Genomic DNA, 22,185 nt, shown 5'->3' on the forward strand with positions numbered 1-22,185 from the left:
GTAGACCCAGGGCACACCAAACGCCAGCCTTGTCTGGGGATCTGGCTGCACTCAGACCTTGGTAAGGGGGAGAGTGGCCGACCCTCAGAGCAACCCTGCCACTTTGCTTCTGGACCAGGTAACCTGGGCTCCCAGCTGGTGGAATATAAAGAAGAAATGTACATCACATCAGACTGTGGGCACACCTGGAGGCAGGTAAGGTGGCGGGGAGGGGCCTGGAGCCCACCATTCTCACTCCGCCGAGGCTCCTGGGAGAGTCTGTCCTCTCAGCCCCTCCCTCCCAGAGGAGTTCTCAGACACGCTTCTTCATCTTCCCCGGCCTGGGGGGCTGCACACAGCTCCCTTTAGCAGATGTGACATCAGCATCTGTGAAAAGAGAGCCCAGGCCAGGCTGCCCACACCGCTGCTGTTCTTTCAGCAGCCACTGCGGGAGAATTCCGGATCTGACGCATCTTCCCACGGCCAGACAGGTTACCGTGAACATCGAAGCAATGGGGATAAATGCCAGGGGCGGGGTGGAGGTGCTGTCCGGCAGGAAGCCACACGGGGACTCAGAAGCTTGGCTGAGCCCAAAGGCCAGGAAGTGGGGACCCCGAGGACAACCCCCGGGTTCCTGGCAGGGGCAGCTGCTGGGTGGATGGCACAGACTTGGGAGAGAAAGAGAAAATGGGGAAGAGCAGGTGTGGGGGGGGCCACGACGAGTCTGGGTTGGGCCTCCTGGGACACATCCATGGGATGATGACTTGATGCTCAGCGTGGCCCGAGAAAAGAAAAAGCAGGAAAGGGAGAAGAGACAGGAGAAAGCAGTTACGCAGGGAACGGCCCCCGGCACGCGGGGTCGCCCTGTGAGGACCCCTCCCTGCCGCGCCCAGGTGCGGCTCAAATTCTCAGACTGGAGGGCGGGGTGCTGCTGGCCAGTGGGCGTCACGCAGAGCAGGGCAGCGGGGGAGCGAAGGCTGACGGTCCGCCGGCGCCCTGTGCCGTCAGGCAGCCCAGGAGCCGAACCCAAGCGCTCCGCCCCAGGAGAGGCCCCGTCTCCCTCTACCCTTGCTGTTTCTTTCCAGCAAAAAAAAAAAAAAAGCCTCATCTGGTCTGCCAGCTTCATGGAGTGACAGTTTCTACTTTAACTGCTTAAGAAGATGCACTAAATTTTCGTGCGCATCTCCTCTTTCGGTGGATGTAAGAAGCTCTGTTTTCAGGTCAATTTTTTGCACCCCTGAGTATCCCACTTAGAGCCCCCTGCCCAGGTACCACTCTGGACAAATATGTTAACCCCCAAAGTGTGAAGCTCACCTTCATCCTGGGTTTAAAGCCCTGGCGTTTTTTAATAATATGCAAGAAACAAGGAATTTTGAAAAGGGCAAAAGAGATTTATTGTGTTATAATATTCCTATTTCACTAAAACTAGTGAAACATGTCTAAACTTTCTTAAAGGTCACCACCTGTCCACTTATTAGAGAAACCGCCGCCCCTGCTCCCGCCTTGTTAGACTTAATAGACCAGGTGAAACAGAAGAGAAAGGTATTCACGGTGGCCACTTTTGCCAAGCAATTTGCTTAGACTTCAAACTTGAGAACTTGTCAGAATTAAATGGGAGAATGTATGTTCAAGACTGAGCTGAGGTACCCATTTCTTCCCCAGTGATGGGGCAGGGGTGAGGGAATGGGGGTCTCGGGTGCCTGGCAGAGGAGAGGGGGGTGCCCACGTGTGCGCGTGCGTGTCAGAGGGAGGGCGTTTACTGGTGGGGGGCAGTAGGCAGAGGCCAGGGTGAGACAAAGGCACGAAGGCCAGACGACCAGGTGAGCTCAGGCCGGTTTGTCAAGGATGCAATGAGCTGTCTCTACAGGAAAACTCTTAGAATGTGAATTACAAATAACACTGTGCATGATGCTTAAGGGATGTATCATTTTATTTTATTTTATTTTATTTTTTGGGGGGGGGGGGGCGGGGGAATGTGTCATTTTAAAAAAAACATGACTTCCCTGGAATGATCAAAAAATAGCCAGAACACATTTAAGGAGCCCCCTCTAGAACTCAGGGTGTGGGAGAGAAAGGATTGGGGGACCCCTGCCTGGGCGATGGTCAAGGCACAGAAAACCATAGCAACGGATGTACAAAGACCCTGTGATCCAGTGGTGGGTGTTGGAGCCCCCTTGTTCCTGAGTCCCAAGCTAACGAGAGTGGAATTGCCCGTGGGGGTCCCCTGGGATGGCTGGGAGGCACCCCATCTCCTCAGTGGATGGACAGGACAAACACCCCCCTGCCTGTCCTTGCGGGAGGAGGGTGCAAAGGATGTGGGGTCTGAGCACAAGTGAGGGTTGTGCACACGTTCGGGGCCGCGCCCCGGAGGTAAATCCTGCTCGAGAGCAATCCAAGGACCCACTTCCGGCTTACCTCTCATTATACCACCCCTGCGGATCTCCCCAGGAAAGGAAGCGGGTTAGGCCCTCGGTGGAGTGGGAAGGAGGGCTCCCACCGGGCGGGTGGGCAGAGGCCTCTGCAAGTTCAAAGGCAGAGACGGATGTGCTTGCGGCATGCAATGTGCCTCTAGGACCACGTCACGGGACCCAGCGTGGTTTCCGCCACCCTGCCTGGCAGCCCGGAGGTCCCAGGAGGGAGCCTAGCTTCTCCTTGAATAATCCCCAGGACGGAGAGCTCACTATTTCCTGGAGGAGAGGACTGTCTGCTTGCTGCACCTCCCCCTCCCCCCTCAGCGTCCCTCCCCCAGGAAGCTTCTAAAAGGGGAATCTGTCCTCACTCCCCAAGCAAACCTCGGGTGTCCCCCACCATCTACGGGAGGGAGGAAGTCCTGACCATCGGCTGACCCACGTGCCCTGCTGCCCGGCCCATCCACGGGCCTCTGCATCTGCCCACAGTTCCAGCCCCAGCAAGCAGCTCGTGCCCCTTGGCCACACTGCTCTCTTTACCCTCCTCTGCACACGCTGTTTCCCCGCCCGTAATGCCCTTGCCCCGCCCAACGCGCTGTGACCCCTTCCCTGGGGTGGCCACTGGCTCAGGTCTCGAGTTTAACTGGAGCACATCATTCATCCCCAGAACACTGGCTGGGACCCCTGTGCTGTGGCGGAACCTGGGCCGAGCGCTGGGCAGAGAGGGTGGGTTCGATGGGCTGCTCGTTGTTGGCATCCGAGTGGGCGAGTCACTGGGTGGAGGTGGTCTGCCTCCTTGCTGGGGGTGGGGGGTGGTGTTTCCCTGGGCTATGAATTTCTGGGGAGTGAAACTTTCATTTCTACCTCTGGATCCCAGGACCCAGACAGAGACCTGAAACACTGGGTTTGTCTGACGGGTGGAGAGATGGGGAGGGGAATTGTGAGAAGTTCTTCCCCTCTGTACCTAAATCCGCATGACATCACCTCCCTCATCCGGGAGATGCCATCTCGGTTAATGTAGCCTCAGGCAGCACACTTATCCAGAGTGCCATCCAGAGTGCCACCCAGAACACCTCCCAGAGCTTAGGACACCCAGGCCCAGGGACTCCTCTGACCCTTGCAGGCGCGGCCGTGGAATCTGGTGGGAGGGAGATACAGGGGTGGATCTGGGGAGGAGCCAAGCTAGTGCTCTGGGCCCCCACTCCACCCTGCGACCTCATCACGCACAAGGCACAGCTTCTCCTCCTGCTGAGCGTGTCCTGCTCGTGGTGACAGGAGCTCCTGGTGGAAGCGGCAGGCGGTCGAGTCAGAGACCTGCGTTCTACCCTAGCTCTGCCCGTTACCAGCTCTGTGGCTGCAGGCAAGTCACTGTGTGTCTCGGAGCCTCTGGTCTCCCTTCGGAAAATGGGGAGATGACCTCTGAGTGTGGTTGCTATGAAACAAGGCTCTGTAAGCGCAGCAGAGGCCCACGTGCCAGTCACCCGGTTCTCCCCTCCCCCGCATCAGACATGTTTAAGGGCACAGTTCACAGGTATCCAGGTCTCTTCCACCATTCTTCGTAAGGGACCTCTCCTCTTTAGTCAAGCCAGAAGGGTTTCCTAGAGAATTCCTGTGAGCAGCGGGAAAGCCAGCAAGATGGAGAGAAGGTGGAAATATCTGGGGAAGAGCTTTGCAGGCAGGGAACAGCATGTGCAAAGGGCCTGAGACGTGTTCAGGGAAAGGAGGCCAGGGTGACTGGTATACGGGAGGTGGGAGAGAGTGGGCAAGGGCCTCTCATACAGAGCCCCAGTGACCAGGGAAGGGTTTGGATGTGATTCTAAGGGCCGTGGGGGCCATTGGAAGGTTCTGGTGGGGCTAGGGGGTGTGGGGGTAATGGGATATCAGGGCTGAGGGCTTGGCCTGGAGGCACCACCAGCTCTGCTGAAGTTCCCGTTCCTAAGAGGAGAGGCCTCTGCTCCGGGTCCTCCCCGAGTGCCTCCCGCTGGCTCTGGAAAAGCAGACATTCAAACAAAGGAAGACTCAAGATAGAAGATCGGGGGAAGATGCTAGTTAATAGTTGTGTGGGTGGGTGTGGTTTTTTTAAAAATGATTTCCCCGTTCCTGCTCGCTCATTGCTCTAGAACAGGGTCCCGGGGTGTGGGAGCTTTCGGGGCTCTTTCTGCCAGGGCAAGTGCAGATGCAGTCACGTTTGGGTCAACATCTGCCTGGAGATGCACTTATTGCGGCCTCGCTCGGCACCAAGCTCTGCAGCAGCTGCCTCCCCGGCCCAGGAGGGGCCCCAGAGCCACAGGCACAAAGGGCTAACCAGGCCCCAGTGCGGAGCGGCTGACACCCGTGAGCGCGCGGGCCCCGGCGAGGGGCTGTGGGTGTGGGGTCCTGGCCCCACCCTGTCTCCCCCTGAGTTTCCCTGCACCCCTGCTACAGAACCCACAGGCCCTGAGACTGTCAGACAGGGTGGGAGGTGAATGGGGCCCTGGCCCACTGCAGGTGGTCGTGATGGGGCCACTTCCTGTAGGCGAGGTACAGGGTTGCAGGGGACGTGGCAGACGACATTGGTGCCCTTCTCTGTGTGGAGTCAAGACACAGGCCGGCCGTCTAGATATCTGCGTTCATGGACGATCTAGACGGGGACGCCCGGTGTCCTGACAGGACTAAAGAGCCACACCCGGCTCTGCCACCCACCAGCTCTGAGGCCTTGGCTTGGCCCCCACAGCTCCAAGCGTCAGCTTGCTCATCTGTAAAATGGGACCCCATCCCAGGGCTGTTTGCAGACAAGCGAGGCCACCAGAGGTATTTCCTCCTGCAAGAGCCCTGTCCAGGCCACTCGACCTTTTGTCCCCTGAGGACTTGGTGGAGATTCACTCATTCACTCATTCATTCATTCATCCCACACACACTCCCTGAGCACAGGCACCCCCAGCTGTGAGCTGAGGCATGTGCCGGGCCACAGAAAGGATTCAGAGGCAGGACCGGCCTTTGAGGAGCTCCCTGGCTGGAGGAAACAATGAAAAATTAGTGCAGTAAGTGCTGGGGCAGGGGGCCCAGAGATGCTCCCCACCCAACCTGGCATCAGGGAGGGCTTCCTGAAGGAGGTGGTACATGGACTATCTTAATATCAAATAGAGGTTTGCTTTTACTGGTGACGCTTATCCTAAATGCTTTTCTAAATTCCACTATTTCTCATGTGTCGGCCTTTTTGGTGCATGAGTTTTTCCTTTAGGCAGGACCACCTGCAGTGTTTATTTGCATTTTTCTCTCTTGTCAATGGTCTAGAAATCACCATCTGCATCCATTCATCCCACACGTACTGAGTCTGGGTGGTTGGGGGAGCATGGGGATGGCCTGGGGACACCTGGAGCCCTCAGACCAGCCCCGCCTCAGGGAACTGGACTCTGCTGCCGCCCCCCAGGCAGCGTGTCGGCGGTTCTGCCCCACTGGAGAGCAACCCCAGACCCTGAACAACCTCCGACCCTCCTCAGGGTCCCGCCCTCAGACCCCCGTCCGCTGTCTTCTGCAGGTATTTGAGGAGGAACATCACATCCTCTACCTGGACCACGGCGGCGTGATCGTGGCCATCAAGGACACCTCCATCCCCTTGAAAATCCTCAAGTAAGGCCGTCGGGACCCAGCACTGGGTGCGGGGTGGTAGGGGCTCTTTCTCCCCACCTGGGAACCTCTCAGAACAGTCCCCAGTCCCCCCACCCAACAGCTGCTTCTGGCCGGGCCTGGAGAAGTGAGGACATGGGGAATGATGACCGAGCATGGTCGGTGGGCCAGAGGGAGGCCTGGGGCTGTGAGGAGGCCCCCACCCACCCCATCCTGGGGGGAGCAGGGAGGGCTTCTCAGAGGAGGTGACTTTTATGCATGGACAGGAATTAGCTCAGTGGAGGAGGTGGGGTCAGAGAAGGAAGCCAGCAGCGTGTGCCCAGGTGAGAGTGGGGTTGGCATCAGCTTCAGACAGGTGCAGGTTTATTGTGGGGAAGTGAGGGCAGATATGAACTCTGGACTTGGAAGGCAGAGCTGGGGGAGCTGCCAGGAAGCCAATATCACTTTAGTCTGAAAAAGATCTTTCTGCACTGCAGCTGGCTATACTGATATGCCTCACTGAGACAGTAAGCTCCCATCAATGACCCGGCAAACCCCAGGCTGGGCTCGGGCATTGGGTGGGGCTGACCTGGATGTTTCCAAGGCCTGGATAACTGCAATTCAAGGGGTACAAAGAAGCTCGGGACCCAGACCACACACCCAGGACTCCTTGACTGTGGTGTCACCAAGCAGATGTGGATGCCATCTGCTGGTGGTGGGTGGCTGCTGTGACCTCCCAGGAGAGCGTGAGGTCAGGGATCCTGTTGTGGCCGAGACACTGGACTGGCCCTGGGGTTGGCCACTCCTCCTGCCTGTTTTCCCAGCCGCCTCAGCTGGACAGCTCTGGTCCGTGGGCATGGGCAGGGCTGGGTCCAGCGAGGCAGCTCATCCCGGACACAGGATGTGTTCCCACCTGCCCCGAGGTGATGACTCCCCTTCTCTCGGCAGGTTCAGTGTGGACGAGGGCCTCACCTGGAGCACGCATAATTTCACCAGCACCTCCGTGTTTGTGGACGGGCTGCTGAGTGAGCCAGGGGACGAGACGCTGGTCATGACGTGAGTGCCCACGGGAGGTGGGCAGGCAGGTCAGAGCCGAACCCCAGGCGGGCCGTGGCGGAGGGCCACCGTGGGCCTTGCTGCTCTAGGCAGGTTCAACACTGACCCCCAGCCTTCCTCCCCATCCTCCTCGCTTTGACCTCCATCTTCACACCTGCTTCCTTTTCTCTTACCATCTACTGTTTCCTCTCATCCTCAGCCACTGGGAAGTGGCCACTCTGTCCCTAGTCAGGGACATTTGTCACCTGCCCAGGATCACCTGCTGGTGAGGGGTGGAACCAAGAGTCAAGGGTCAGCTCTGGATCACTTTCCATTTAACCTTTCAGATGTTGATGATGATGGTGGTGGTGGTGATGATGATAATGTGATGATGGTGAGGATGATGGTGTTGATGATGGTGATGATGGTGATAATGATGATAATGGTGATGGTGATGGTGATGATGATGAAGGTGATGATAATGGTGATGATGGTGATGATGATGATGGTGAGGATGATGATGGTGTTGATGATGATGGTGATGATGGTGATGATGATGATGGTGAGGATGATGATGGTGATGATGGTGATGATGGTGATGCTGATGGTGAGGATGATGTTGGTGGTGATGATGGTGATGATGATGATGGTGGTGATGGTGATAATGATGATGATAATGGTGAGGATGGTGTTGATGATGGTGATGATGGTGATAATGATGATGATAATTATGATGATGATGGTGGTGATGATGGTGATGGTGATGATGGTGATGATGATGATGATGATGGTGATGATGATGGTGATGATGGTGATGATGATGATGATAATGGTGAGATGATGATGGTGAGGATGATGATGGTGGTGATGATGGTGATGGTGATGATGATGATGGTGATGATGATGGTGATGATGGTGATGATGATGATGATAATGGTGAGATGATGATGGTGAGGATGATGATGGTGGTGATGATGATGATGATGGTGTTGATGATGGTGATAGTGAAGGTGATGCTGATGGTGAGGATGATGGTGGTGATGGTGACAATGATGATGATGATGGTGCGGATGATGATGCTGGTGATCATGGTGATCATGAAGGTGATGCTGATGGTGAGGGTGATAATGGTAGTGATGATTATTGGCTATTGGCACCTGTGAAGAACTTGTAGGCACATGGCACAGAGAGGACCTAAGACCCCAATGGGCCAGTGAAGGGCAGATCCAGGCCGTGAACCCAGCCCCTTGACCCTGGCTTAGGTCAAGCGCATCCCTGTTCAGAGTGGCTCACAGCCCAGGAGCAGAGCCTGAGCAGGCGGGGATTGAAAAAGGCACACAGGGCTTGACTGTGCCCTGTGGCCCCGCTGGGGAGACAAGGCGCTCACCCAGAAACCATGAAATGAGGGTCCGCCTTTGGAAGCCTCCTTCCTGGGTGATTCGCCCGACTAGGCACTTGTTCAGGCAGAGCCGATTCACAAGCCAGGGTGGGGCCCGAGACTCTGCATTTCTAACAGCCCCACCGATGCCGTGCATGCCTGGCTGCTGGGTGCAGGAGTCCGGGCCCTGTGCACTCTGCTTGGCTTTTATTGATGACGCCTGTACTGGGGAGAGCAGTGTCCCCCCAAATCCACGTCCACCCAGAACCTGTGGATGTGACCTTACTTGGGAACAGGGCCTTTGCCGACGTGCTTAGTTGAGATGAGGTCACACAGGAGGAGGGTGGGCCCTAATCCAATGACTCGTGTCTTATACGAAGAGGGTTAGGGTTAGATACAGAGCGACAACGTCATGTGAAGACGGAGGCAGAAGCCCGGGTGATGCGGCCACGGCCCAGGCACACCTGGAGCCCCAGGAGCTGGAAGAGGCAGGAAGGAGCCTCCCCTGGGGCCTGCAGAGGAAGCCCGCTCTGTGAACAACCACATCGCAGATTTCTGGCCTCCAGAACTGTGAGGAGATACGTTTCCATTGTTTGAAGCACGAGTTTGTGGAAATGAGTTAAGGTGGCCCCAGGAAGCCACCCAAGGCCCCATGACTCTTCCCCTCATGACAGCCCAATGTAGGCCAGGGCCACTGACGCTGGGAGGGGACCCGGCACTTTGGACACCTCGGTCTCTGGTTGGCCTCCCAAGTTACTTCCTCTCTCCCCCCCAGCAGACTTTGAGGAAGCTTCCAGAGGGCAGGGCTGGGTCTAAGTCCCCAGCCCAGGAAGGCTCCTGCTGTAGCAGTAGGAAGTGAAAACAAGTAAGAGGTTCCCTTGCTTGATCCCCGAGGACGGGGGAGGGGGCGGCGAGCTGCTTCCTTATATGGGGTGAGGGTAGAAGTGTGTCCTGGGGTCAGCCAGAGGGGTGGCTTAGGTGGTCTGCCCACCCCTTAGGTGGGGTTGTGTGCAGGGGGCATGTGCAGGACCCCGCTTTTGTTCCCGGCTCTTCAGAAGTGGCAGTTGCGTTTTTGGTCTTTTTGTATCTTGCTGTCCATAATTTGCCCCAACTGGGCATACATGCAGTTATTTTTAGTCCCTTATAGTTTCTTTGTATTTTGTGGCTCAAGGAGACGTTTGTCCAGGTGCCAGCACTGCAGCAAAGGGTCCCAGGTCCCAGGTCCCAGCCTATCTCAAGGCCAGCCCTTCTCCGGTCATTCCAGCCTGGCCTGCCACGTGCCACCCTCTGTCTGGGCACCAGGGACCCCAAGGACCCACAGAGCTGGTGGCCCAGGTAGACAGATCAAATATAACCAAGAGTGACATCGTTCCTCGATAATGTGAAAGATGCTGATACAACAGGGCCAGCCAGCCGAGGGGCTGGGGGCTGAAGGGTCGCTTTTGGGGTGGGTGGTGATCAAGGAGTCTCGGAGCAGCTGACCTTTGAACCAGGACTGGGCCAGTGAGACCCAGGCCCAAGGACGAGCTGTGTGCACAGAAGGATTGATGCTTTTCCCCGTGAGGATTTGAACTGTGCCCCCAGCTCTGGCTCAGCCCTTCTGGAGCAGATGGGCCGGTTCCGTCCATTCCCAGCAGAGTGGCCGGGTGCCAGGACCCCTCACCCTGCCCGCTCGGCCTGGAGAGCATGCCCAGGTCCGTGTGCCCAGCTGGAGTCATTGCCTGGGAGCGAGTCCCTGGTGAGAGAACAACTCATGCCCTCCTGTCTGCCCTTGCAGCTCACGATGGCTTTCACGCCCCTGCCCCGGCCGGCTCCCCATCACCTGTGAAGATCCGGGCCCTCACCCTTCTGAATGCCCCAGAGGGGCCACTCGGATAAGCCCCCAGGGGTGCCTGACCCCCAGCCCGAGGCCTGAACTGGAAGGAAACCGCCCAGTATGGACATTACCCCTCCAGGCCCGCCTCTGCCCTGGGGCTCCTGTGGGTGCTCATGTGAACGCCCCCGCGCCAGGCTCCTCCGGCTGCCTGGGATGGGGGCTGGGAGCACAGCTCTGGTAAGCTCCCCACCGCGGGCCACCTGTGTGCCCACCGCCCAGGCTTCTGGGAACGGAAGATGGAGCAAAGGGATGTGGAAACGGTAGTGCGGACTCCTTTCTCAGGACGTTGGAGACAGGAGAGCCATCTAAGTTCCTGCCAGACCTAAATCTGGCTTCAGTGGCCCCTCCAGGGGGCCTCCCCTGCCACCAGGGCTGAGACAACACGGCATCCGCCCTACATCTTTCCCAGTATGGCCTCTTGCAACAAGTTCTGTAATGAAGCTTTATTGAGCACATACTATATGTTATGGGTCCATTTTTTTTTACGTTATCTCATTTTATTCTCATAGGAAATCTCCAGGGAGGATTTATTCCCCCTTCTTCTAGAAGTGCTAAAAATCTCAATAATTCTGCACCGAGGGAGTGGTGGGAAAGGGGGACCCCTCGCATCAGCTCTGCATGGTTCCTGGAGAGCCAGAGCTGGAAGGGGGACCCCAGAGGCTGTCCTACAAAAACTGGGTCAGGAATCAATCACCTTTCTAATTCCCTAAACGCCCCACTTGTGCTTCTCCCTGGACACCTAGTTCCTCTCCTCCCTGGCCCTGGAATGAGTTAAATCTTTCAGGACGTCACACATTTATGCTCCCCTCGTGCTCTTGGAGGCTTCGGTCTGGGGTGGGCAGGGGTGGGAGGAAGACTCCAGCCTGGGCCGATGCAGGGCTCTCTGTGGTGTGGCGGCCGGGCTCAGCCTGGACCCTCTGCTTGTTGACCAGTTTTCCAGGACCAGAGTCCATGGAGCAAGAGGGAAGCGTCAGAAACACCAGGGGAGATGGCTGGCCCGTGCTGGTTTTGCAGAGGTTGAACAACTCAGCTGGGTCTGAGGCCTCAGCTTCCCCAGCTGAGAAATGGGAGCACTTTCTACCCCAGGGCATTGACCTAGGAGCTTCAGGACGTCAAGCCCTTTGTCACCGCATCAGTGCTGGGTTTGGCCCCAGAAACAGCCCGGTTTTCAGCACTCATCAACAGATGGGGCATTTTATTCCTGGAACACTCTTGGCAGAATTCAGAGCCAGATGCTATAACCTCAAGTTTTTTTTGAAAAAGCATCGGAACTGTTCCTACAGGCCTCCTACTTCACTGTGCCACATCGTCAGACCACTTTCAAATTCCAGTTGACACAGAAATAATTCCAACTCTGAAAGAGGGAACGCACTGGCATGTTAGAATAAAGGTGCATCTCTCCAGACTGCTGGAACTGCTCCCACCCGGACCTAGCGTCCTCTCCACTCCCCCTCCTTCCCTTCCTGTCTCCCTCCTTCTCTCCCTCTCTGTGTCTCTGTGTCTCTCCCTCCCTTCCCCATCCTCTGTCTCTCTGCCTCTCTCTCTCTATCCCCCGCTGTCCTATTTCCTGCACAGTTGAGAGCATTTCCCCAGATGATTCTTTATCCAAATCTGCCCAAAGGTCACGTCCAAGCTGACCGTAGTCACCTTTGGGGATGTTTCCCTCAGCTTGGATCACCCTTGCTTACCCTCCCATCCCCACCGGTGCAGCCTCAGAGGGGTGAGGGCCCCCCAGGCCCTGGGGGGGGATAGTGGGGCTCCCAGATCCTCCCCGGGCTGCACTAGGGGAGGGGAGGGAGCTCTTTGAAGGGCATGGGGCTCCTCCTTAACCTGCAGAGGCTGACCCACATTTTCCTTATGAATTGTGAAGCAATAAATCGCCTCCCTCTGGCATCTCCTTCCTAAAACTCAGAATCAGCTGGATGACAGATATTTCTCGAAGTATCAGCTGAGCTTTTGGGCTTCATAAAAGGCAGGACTTCAAAGACACGGAGGGGATTAGTTAGATCAAGCAAGCCAGCCTCTTTTCAGGAACTTCCCCGGCGGCACCTGTGCCGCCCGCCTGGGAGACTGCGCGGTGGTCATGCTCGCGCCAGTGCGTGTTTCCCGGGCAAAGCATCCCAGCCCCGTGGTCGCCAACCCGGGGACCGACCCTGGCTCCCCCGGGAGGTGGGCCGCTGCCGTGCCATCCTGAGGGGGTCCCTGGCCTCAGTCTCCTCGTCCGTAAGGTGGGAATGTTAACAGTACGTTCCGCACGGGGTTGGCGAGGAGGAGAGGATGGAAGGTCGAGCGTGTAGCAGGTACAGAGTATAGGCCAGCAGTTCCTGCTGTTGTCACCTCCATCATAACGTGGCTTCCAGAAGAGCAAGAGACGCAGCTCAGGCTGTGTGAGGACCCGGAAATTGTCCCTTGGAGACATCGCTTCAGGGAGCTAAGACCCTCTTGTTCTCAGTAACCAACCCAGCAGGCTTTGCTTGGGAGAAGGGGACACTGTGACAAAGAAAATCCCCACGTGGTGACACTCCCAGGGAGAAGGCTGTCCGTGTCAGGATGGGAGTCAGGACAGAGGACCGGCAAGACACCTTCAAACCTTCACGGCCACGGTCACCACCATCCGGGCCTCCTACAACCTCGCCATCAGAAACAGCACCTGCGGGCGCAGCTGGACCCGGCGGAGGAGAAGCGGGCCATTCGGTCCTTGCTGGGCCACGTCCATCAGCATCAGGAGAGGCCCCAGGCTGAGAAACAGCGGCGGGGGCTCCGACTTGCACCTCAGGCAGGAGAAAAGCAGAATGGATTATTCACAACCAGACATGAGCGGGCGAGAGGCCAGGACTGGAAGGAGGAGCGTAGGGTGTCTCCAGACACCAGGGCTGCCGGCGATCGGGGAGGGAGAGTGATCTCAGAGCCCAGGACGGGAGGACGGAGAGGCGGGCCACAGAGGCAGGTCAAGGCCGAGACGGAGGGAGGCTCCGGGGCTGCTAGGATCAGAGGAAGCCCCTGCAGAGGCTCAGGGTCTTGTCTGTAAAATAAAGATCATGGTATCTGCTTCGGGGGACTGTTCTGGGCAGTAGAGGTAATGTGTGTGCACGTGAGAATGTGTGAGCATGTGCGTGTGCATGGGTGTATGTGCACAAGTGTGTGTTGTGCATATGTGTGTATAAATCTCCTACTAAGTGCCAAGCATCCTACACAAACCATTGCTAATCCACCATCGATCCTGAAAGGCCAGTGTTATTGTCCCCATTTTAAAGCCAAGGAAACTGAGGTACAGAGAAGAATGGACCTGCCCAAGGTCACAGACATAGTAAATGGGTATCATCCCAGGCCTACCTGGCTCAGAGGTGCCCTATGGAGCCAAAACTCCAAAACTCCTCTTCAAATGTCAGCCTCAGACATTCAGAGCCAGCCATCATATCCTCCAGAAAACACTCCAAGAGCCTTCTCAACTACTCTCCTAGAACGGGGTTTGCACCCTTTCAGACCATGACTGGCTTCCCCCGAGTATCCGGCTCCTGTCGGTGTGCGCGGAAGGGGACCAAGACCAGAGTGGGTGCTTCACCTCCTCCATCCAGATGCTTGACCTCTGATAATATGGCCTGGGTACTATAGGGTGGACTGGAGAAGGACCAGAGAAGTACAGGCTGGTCCCCTCTTCTGTGCTGGTATTTGGAGCCCAGGTGTGAGGTGTTGGGAGGATCAGGTGGAAATCCCTTCAGCAGCAGCCTTCCCAGAGAGCGAGGGATCTGGGTACATGGTAGGCAACTCAACAAATGCCTGCTGAGGGAGAAGAAATGGCACAAACAAGCTGTGTGACCTTGAGCAAGTTACTCAACCTCTCTGTGCCTCAGTTTTCCTTTCTGTAGAGTGGGCTGTGGTGAGGATTAGACCAGATAGCCTACACAGGGCTCCCAGCACACTGCCCGTGCTCCGTAGAGGACTGGCCTTTGCAGAGCCCCCATGGTGCTCTGTCCCCTGCTCCTTCCACCCACCGAGGCCGGGGCCACGCAGCAAGGACCGCACTGAGATCCTTTCCACCCCGCCGCTCTGAGCCGGTGTGATGACTCGTTACTTCTCTTTGGATTGTCGGTTCTGCTTGGGGTGAAAAGGCTGCGGCCCAGCTAGGCGGAGCTGGCTTTCTGCAGCGCAGGCCTCCTGGAGTGGTCAGGTGCGAAGAAAGGCGAGGAGAAGCCAGAAAGCACAGGACGCAGACACCTGACCACGAATCATTCTGCAAAGCAGTTCTGCAGGGACTAGCATGGGGGCTGTGGGAGGGCCCAGCTCCTGACCCTACCGTGCCGGCTTCCTCGTCCATCGGGGGGCCAGGTGGGATGACCCCCACCAAGGCCATCAACGAGCCGTAGATTATGTGTGAGGACTGTGGGAATACTAACGCCGACGCCCAAATGCTCGTGGCCAGCCGGGCCCAGGGCAGGTGCCTGGCCCCAGGGCAGCCCAGCGGGGGCAGGGGCGGGCCCGCGGTGGGCGCCTGGGGGGCGGGCCAGACTAAGGTGGTTTCCCGCCCCTCCCCCCGCCCCCCCCCCCAGTGTTTTCGGCCACATCAGCTTCCGCTCGGACTGGGAGCTGGTCAAGGTGGACTTCCGGCCCTGGTTCTCCAGGCAGTGCAGCGAGGAGGACTACAGCTCCTGGGACCTCACCAACCTGCAGGTGGGCCTGGCCGCAGGCTGGGGGTGGGCACCACGCAGGGCCCCCTCCGCCAGACAGAGTCCCCGTCCTGCGGGACCGAGGGCCTCCCTCAGATGCCCAGCCCTCCTTCGGGGTGCTCTGGCCCCCTCTGGGGCCTGGGGCTGCCTGGGCCAGAGTCTGCAGTCACACTCAGGGGAACAGGTGCACAGGGCCCCAGCCAGCCTGGAGGCAGGCGTGCTCGGGGTCCAGGAGTTTTCAGATCGAGGGACGGTAACAGGGCATGTGTATCATATATTAGGTAACACCCCAGTGGGTCTGGGGCAGCCCCACCCCATAATCTCAAACACATACATGTTTCTACAGCAAAGTGTGTCATATTCACACGGAGAGGAATAAATGAGGAATCGCAATGGCCTCCCAGTGCAGTTCAGAGCAGGTGGTGTGGCCACAGGACAGGATTTCAGAGCGAGGGGGGGCTCTGGAATTGCTGGGGGGACCCTGCACCACGGCTCCCGTTCACACAGGTGTGGCCTCTTCTGATCATCGGCTGAGGACCTACTGTGTGTCCTGGAGGCCGCAGCTCACCCCAGCTGCACAGGGCCCACCTGGCACCGTCAGGCCTGAGGAGTGAACGCAAGGGGCCTCTTCCAGCAGCCCTGCCACCCCTCAGGGCCCAGACGGAGCCTGTACACAGTGGGAGCTCAGTGAATGCCAGGGCGGGTGGGATGGGGGCCAGGCTGCCCTAGGCTGGCCTCAGGCACGCACACCCCTCCCCCCGGGCCCCGGTTTCCCGGCCCCTACGGCTGGCCGGCGAGTGAGGAACCGGCAGCAGGAGGGGTGGGAGCTGATGCAGAGTGGCCCTCACCCTGGCCTTCCTGCACAGGGCGACCGCTGCGTCCTGGGCCAGCAGAGGAGTTTCCGGAGGAGGAAGCCTACGTCCTGGTGCATCAAGGGTCGGAGCTTCACGGCGGCGCTCACGGCCCGCGTGTGCCAGTGCCGCGACTCGGACTTCCTCTGGTGAGGGTCCCGCTCTGCCACGGGCCCCTGGGGCTGCCTGAGTAGCCTGGTGACCCGGCAGCCGCTGTCCCCGCAGGTGATGCCGGGGGAGGTCTCAGGAGTCACACTCCGTCACTTCCCCCTTACTCTGTGCCTTAGGACCCAGCCACTGGGTCCAGCCCGCATTAAAGAACTCATGGGCCTCGTTCCAAAACCAGTGCACGTGGCACTGCTCACAGGTGGGAGGGGAAACTGAGGAACACAGAGGGCATCCCGGGGGCCGGCTATACCACCCAGCCCCTTCTCCTCTGTCCGGAGACTCTGCCGAAAGCCCCCTGACCACTCCCCTGCCTCCGCTCAAGGACTCCCGTGGCCGCCTGCTGCCCACAGAAGGATGTCCGAGCTCTGGAACCTGCCTCCCTCCCCAGCCATCCTCAACCCTCTCCGTCAGCCACCTTCCCCACTGTCTCCCTGCACCAGTGTTGAAGGGGCCGGTCCCTGCCTGCAGTGCCCTTCCCCCCTCTTTCCCTGACTGCCTCTTGATCTTCCATTGAGATTCAGCCCACCTCCTCCAGGCAGCCCTCCAGGACAACCAGGCTGGGCTCAGTGCTCTCCTGTGATTTGCTAGAATCCCCTTTGCATCCCTTCTCACCTGGAACGTAACTGTCGGCCTTCAGTCCTGTCTTCCCTCTGGGACAGGGCCCTGTGGATCCCCTTCTGCGTCCTCAGCATTAGGCCCCTGACCCACGCTGTCTCCTGACGGCCGTTTTTCCCTCCTCCCAGTGACTACGGATTTGAGCGCACCCCCTCCTCCGAGTCTGACGCCAACAAGTGCTTTGCCAACTTCTGGTTTAACCCCCTGTCCCCCCCAGACGACTGTGTCCTGGGCCAGACCTACACCAGCAGTCTCGGGTGAGTAGCACGGGGCAGAACCAGGGTGGCTGGCCCCTTGCCTTCCTGCCTGGTGCCCATGGCTCCCCGCATGGAGTCAGGGAAAGAGAAGTCGGAGCTGAATGGCCTGTGTGCCGGGGTTCCTGAGAGTCACCCCAGGCACTGACCCCTCGGGGCTCTCCAATCAGAGCCCATGTGGGTCAGCGTCAGGGAGAACAAGTGCCTTGATCTGGCTCCGAACAGAGAACAACAGGCAGAGAAGGTCCAAGGGCTTTGTAGCTCACACCTGCTGCAGAGGCTGAGCCCTTCCAGAGAAGTAACACCCCTCGCCTGGTCCTTCTGAGCCCCTGCAGTGCTGGGATGACCCTTCCCCATTTACCAACACTGAGTGAGGCCGGCCTGAGCTGGGCCGGAGGTGCTCACACTCCCTTTAGGTCTCAGCTTGAACGATGCCTCCTCCAGGAAGGCCTCCCTGACTCACCCTGGGCCCTGAGCTTACCCTGTGAGGGCGCATATCCCAGTTATTGTCACACTCACCCAGTCGTCCCCTCGACTGGACGGTAAGCTCCACGACACGTAGCGGGTCCCTCAGTGTGTGGCGTGGTGGACACACGCTCTACGTGAGGGTTAAGTGCTCCACAGGTGTGAGCTGTTATGACACTTTTCCTCCACCAGAGGCTGACCATGTGGCGTGTCAAGGATGAACGTCATATAAAAATGTTAGGTGTGTAAAGGCTGTGAACCTGCCGCTCCAGAGGCCCTAAACAGGCTTTATCTAAAAGTCTCTGCTTCCCTTTGGGGAAGTTTTGAGAGGGAGTAAACCGCCTATGGACTTATTAGAAAATCCTCATTACTGCCCCTGGGGATGGGGCAGTGCAAAGCCCGAGAAGAAAGAAGCCGCAGCAGAAAAGCAGTCTTGGACCTCAGCAGCATAAATCCCATCATCCATCCATCCTCCCATCCCTCCAACGGTTCATCCATCATCCATCTATCGTCCATCCATCCCTCCCTCCCTCAGGGAGCCACAGCAGCTGCTCCAGGGCACCCACCAGGGCTTGGCACACAGGAACTCTTGTCTGAGATGGCAGAGCCAGGACCCGTATCAAGGGCAGAGGGTTTCATTTCATACCATCTGCACACTCTGGGTGCCAAGGGGCTGTGGCTGGGTAGCTCGTAGGGAGCGTATTTTCTTCCAAACTGATCACATGCGTCTTTGCATGGTAAACTTCTGAATGTTCATTCAGCGGCAGAGCCGTGAGGGCAGGCGGGGCACCAGGCACAGGAGTTGGGCAGATCCAGGCACTTTGGCAGTAATGTGAGTTTTGCAGACCCAGAATCCCGGTGTCGAGGGAGCATCACAAGTGGCAAGTCTGAAGATGCCACCCGAGCAGTGGTTTTCCCGTCGCCCCCTAAATGTTTACTAGAGCCCATTGGGCTCTGCCCACCAGCCCCTCCCCACTCTCATCCCACACCTGCTGCCCACTCTGGGCTTTGGCTCCGCCCCCCACCACCACCACAGGGCCTTTGCACATGCTGTTCCCGCTGCCCAGGATGCTCTTCCCTCTCCTGTTCACCCTTCTGGTCTTAGCTGAAAGCCCCTTTCTCAGGGACCAGATTCCCAGGTGCTGCCCCTCCCCAGCCCCTGTCACAGATGCGATGTTGCCTTGATGTGGGGGACGGTTTGGTGAGGGCTCCCTCCCTCACTAGACAGTCCTCTCTGCAAGGGCAGGGCTGTGAGTGATGACCTCGTACCCCAGCACCTGGCATGTAGCAGATGCTCAGTAAATTCGTGTTGTGTGAATGAGCTGGTGAATCAGGTGTCATCTGGTCCCGCTCTCTTGACGTAATGGGAGAGGAGCCCCCTGGGAGCATGTTTGCTCACAGCCATGTGGCGCATCAGCGGTAAGGCCCGGCCCCTCTTGGGCACTCTGTCCTCCCAGGACCGTATTTCCCAGAAAAGCCACGAAATTCAGACTGACTCCTTCAATCCTCCCCTCAGCAACAACAGCTGTTACCATTATTGTAAGAATACGAGCAGACCAAGGAAACGTCCAGTGACGGAAGCATGTCCTGCCATTACTGGTCATTCCCTCCCCTGAGCCTCAGTTTTCCCATCTCCAAAATGGGGCAGAAATAGCAAACAGGTGGAGTCGGGGAAAGGGAGGGAGTTGAAGAATGGAGTTCGCCAAGCCAAGAGCCACCTCTCGGCGACAAGCAGGTCCGGCCGGGCAGCAGGGCCCGCCCCACCCCCGCCTGTCTGACTCGCTGTCTGGCCGCAGGTACCGGAAGGTGGTGTCCAACTTGTGCGAGGGTGGCGTGGACCCGCGGCAGAGCCCGGCGCAGCTGCAGTGCCCCCTCCTGCCGCCGCGGGGCCTGCACGTCAGCATCCGCGGCGAGGCGGTGGCCGTGCGGCCGGGGGAGGACGTGCTGTTCGTGGTACGCCAGGAACAGGTGAGCGACCGCTGCAACCGGGCACACGGGGCGCCGGGCGGCGCTCTCTCCACCTCCACGTAGCGTCTTTGGACCATCGGTTCCCGAATGGCGGGAGGGGAGAGTGGGCCGGGGGGGCTCCTTCCCCCCTTCCCAGGTCCAGACCAGCACTGAAACGATGAAACAGAAAACTCTTACGAGAGGGCAGAGGCAGGGAGGGAACTGAGCCGCGTGCAGCAGGCCCAGGCCCAGGGGGGCGTGGCTTCAAACATCTCTGTGTGTGTGTTCACCGCGCGGTGACGTCAGATTTCTGCCTTCCTGTGGGCGGCCGTAAAACTTTTTGAACCTCTCATTATACTGAGTTAGTTAATTTTGGAATCATAAGAAAAGCAGGAAGTTTAAAAAAAAACCTGTAAAAATAAATGAATAAATAAATGCGATGATGCAAACCAAAAAAAAAAAAACAAAACCCACCGTTACTTATAATCTCATAGCCAAAGACAAATTCCGTAATAGATGATAGATAGATGGATAGGTAAATGGAGAGATAGATATCGATGATAAGCAGATATAGATAGATGATAGATTGATAATGGATAGACATAGATACAAATACAGATGGATGGATATAGAAATATTTTGTGTGTCTGTATATATATATATACACACACATATATACAGACACACAAATATATATATACACATACCTATATATAAATATATAAATTTCCTCCCCGTCTCCTTGTCTTTCTTTTTTTTTCTTTAGTACAAGTGTTACATTTTTTTCTGATTTTAAAAACAGTATATATTCATTGTAGAACGTTGGAAAACCACATTAAAAACATAAGAATATATCACCAAAAATCCTGTTCTCCCAAGGTAATCACTGTTAATTTTTTTATTTCCTTCTAGTCTATTTAAACTAATATGCAGCATGCTTATTTTTCTGATTATAGAAGTAACAAATGCTCACTGTAGAACGTTCAAAAGCAGAAATTAGAAAAACTTAAAAACGTGCAGGAAATTTAAAATGACAGAAAAGCACAAAGGGGAGGTCAGAACCCCCTGTTCCCACCCCCAGGGTCCCAGCCTCTCCCAGGCGCATGGCTCTCTTGCGCATTTGGGTCTTCGGTTAACAAATATGCAGCGTGAAATGAGTGGGGCTTTGTAACTGCATGTGCTTCGTTTAGAAGATGTCCTTCAAAATGTGCCCAGGTGGGGCAGGGTGATGCTGACAGAGGTCTTTGATGTTGGAAAGCGGGGGCTCTGGTCCAGAGGAAGGAGCTGTACTCATGGGCACCCGTGTGTCATCCCTCCCCGTGTCTAAGGGCTGTGCTCCCATCAGCCGGCTTTGTAGCTGGGGACACCCAGCCTCAGACCGGTGCAGCCACTCACCTGAGGCCACACAGTAACAGTGACAGAGCTGGCGTTGGGTCCAGGCCTGGGGCTCCGTGTGGACAGCGCCTGGTTCACGGCCCCCAGAAATGAGCTGATCCTGGGGTGGCCTCCCCTTCCCGCCTGTCCCCGTCCCTGTGGTGACTGAGCCTGGTTCTGAGAGTCACGCTTCAGCCTCGGGCAGCCCTGGGGTGGTGGGGGACCCTGTTCACAGCAGAGGAGGACGCAGCCCCCTGCCCAGCTTGGGACCACCCGGACCCTCAGAGGGGACCCAGCTGCCGCCCGGAGCTCTGGGACAGATTTGCAAGAAAAACGGCCGCCTGCTGCCCCCTAGAGCCTGGAGTCCCAGCAGCTAAGTCACACCTGCGGTGCTCCATCCAGAGCCAGGACAGGGTACGCCTGGCAGCCCACCGCCCCAGCGGGCTGGCACTCTCGGCTGCAGCAGGCGGAGGTGAGGGGGCAACAGAAAGATGCTCTTGGGAGAGAGTCCAGTGCACGCCGCTGTCCGGAAGAGGCCGCTGGCTCCCCTGTCGGAGACTTGGGAAGGATTGGGTGCAGGGTTGAGGTGGATACACACACTGGTGCACGCTCGTTCTCACACACACGGACACTCACACACACACATACGTGTTCACGCATTCACATTCGTAACACAACCACAGACGCACACACCCAACCCAGGTGTGGAAACAGCGCTGGATTTAGGGGGATCCAAGTTCTGTAAATATTTAAGCACTGAAAATCTGATGGAGAACCCAGAAACAGACCCACACAAGCAGGCCCGGCTGATTTTGGCCCAGGAGCAAAAGCATCTCGGTGGAGGGAGGATGGGCTTCAGCACATGAAGAGCCGGTAAAAATGAACCTCACACCTGGTGCAGAATCACCTCAGAGTGGATCACAGACTTAAATGGAAAATGGAAAACTATAAACCTTTTAGAAAAAAGATAGAGGAAAATAGCCGGAACCTAGGGCTAGGCAGAGAGTTCTCAGACTTGACACCACAAGCCCCACCCATGAAGGAAATCTGATAAATGGGACTTCGTCAAAATGCGACATTTTGCTCTGCGACAGACCCTAAGAAGACGAAAAGGCAGCCATAGAAGAAAATATTTACAAACCACATCCAACAAGGACTAGTACCCAGAATACATGAAGAACACTCAGAACTCAACAGTAAGACGACAAACAATCCAGTCAGAAAATGGGCAAAAGACATGGAGAGACATTTCACTGAAGAGGGTGTACAGATGGCAAATAAGCACATGAAACCATGTTCAGCATCATTAGCCATCAGGGAAATGCAAATCAAACCCTCAAAGAGGTGTCACTGCACACCTACAGGGATGGCTAAACTAAAAAATAGTGACACCACCAAATGCAGGCGAGGCTGCAGAGAAACTGGATCCCTCCTACATGGCTGATGGGAACGTAAAATGTATAGCCATTCCGGAAAAGTTGGTCGTTTCTTTAAAAGCTAAACATGCAACTACCATAGGAATCAGCAATTACACTCCTGAGAAATAAAGACTTACATTCACAGGGAAACCTTTACATCAAGGTTCA

The 22,185-nt window shown here is 56.8% G+C and overlaps 1 protein-coding gene across 1 annotated transcript in view; it reads left to right on the plus strand.

The window, feature by feature from the left end:
- The window catches only part of SORCS2 (sortilin related VPS10 domain containing receptor 2), a 495,273-nt gene that overhangs the window by 455,206 nt on the left and 17,882 nt on the right, over positions 1-22,185 (plus strand). Inside the window, exons 12-18 of the mRNA XM_036853888.1 lie at positions 119-195; positions 5,905-5,996; positions 6,921-7,028; positions 14,809-14,929; positions 15,792-15,925; positions 16,688-16,816; positions 19,075-19,246. Of these exons, the coding sequence (XP_036709783.1) occupies positions 119-195; positions 5,905-5,996; positions 6,921-7,028; positions 14,809-14,929; positions 15,792-15,925; positions 16,688-16,816; positions 19,075-19,246 (833 nt within the window). The remainder of the gene's footprint in view (positions 1-118; positions 196-5,904; positions 5,997-6,920; positions 7,029-14,808; positions 14,930-15,791; positions 15,926-16,687; positions 16,817-19,074; positions 19,247-22,185) is intronic.

The sequence above is a fragment of the Balaenoptera musculus genome, chromosome 5 (genome assembly GCF_009873245.2).
Source record: "Balaenoptera musculus isolate JJ_BM4_2016_0621 chromosome 5, mBalMus1.pri.v3, whole genome shotgun sequence".
Classification (NCBI taxonomy): Eukaryota; Metazoa; Chordata; class Mammalia; order Artiodactyla; family Balaenopteridae; genus Balaenoptera; species Balaenoptera musculus.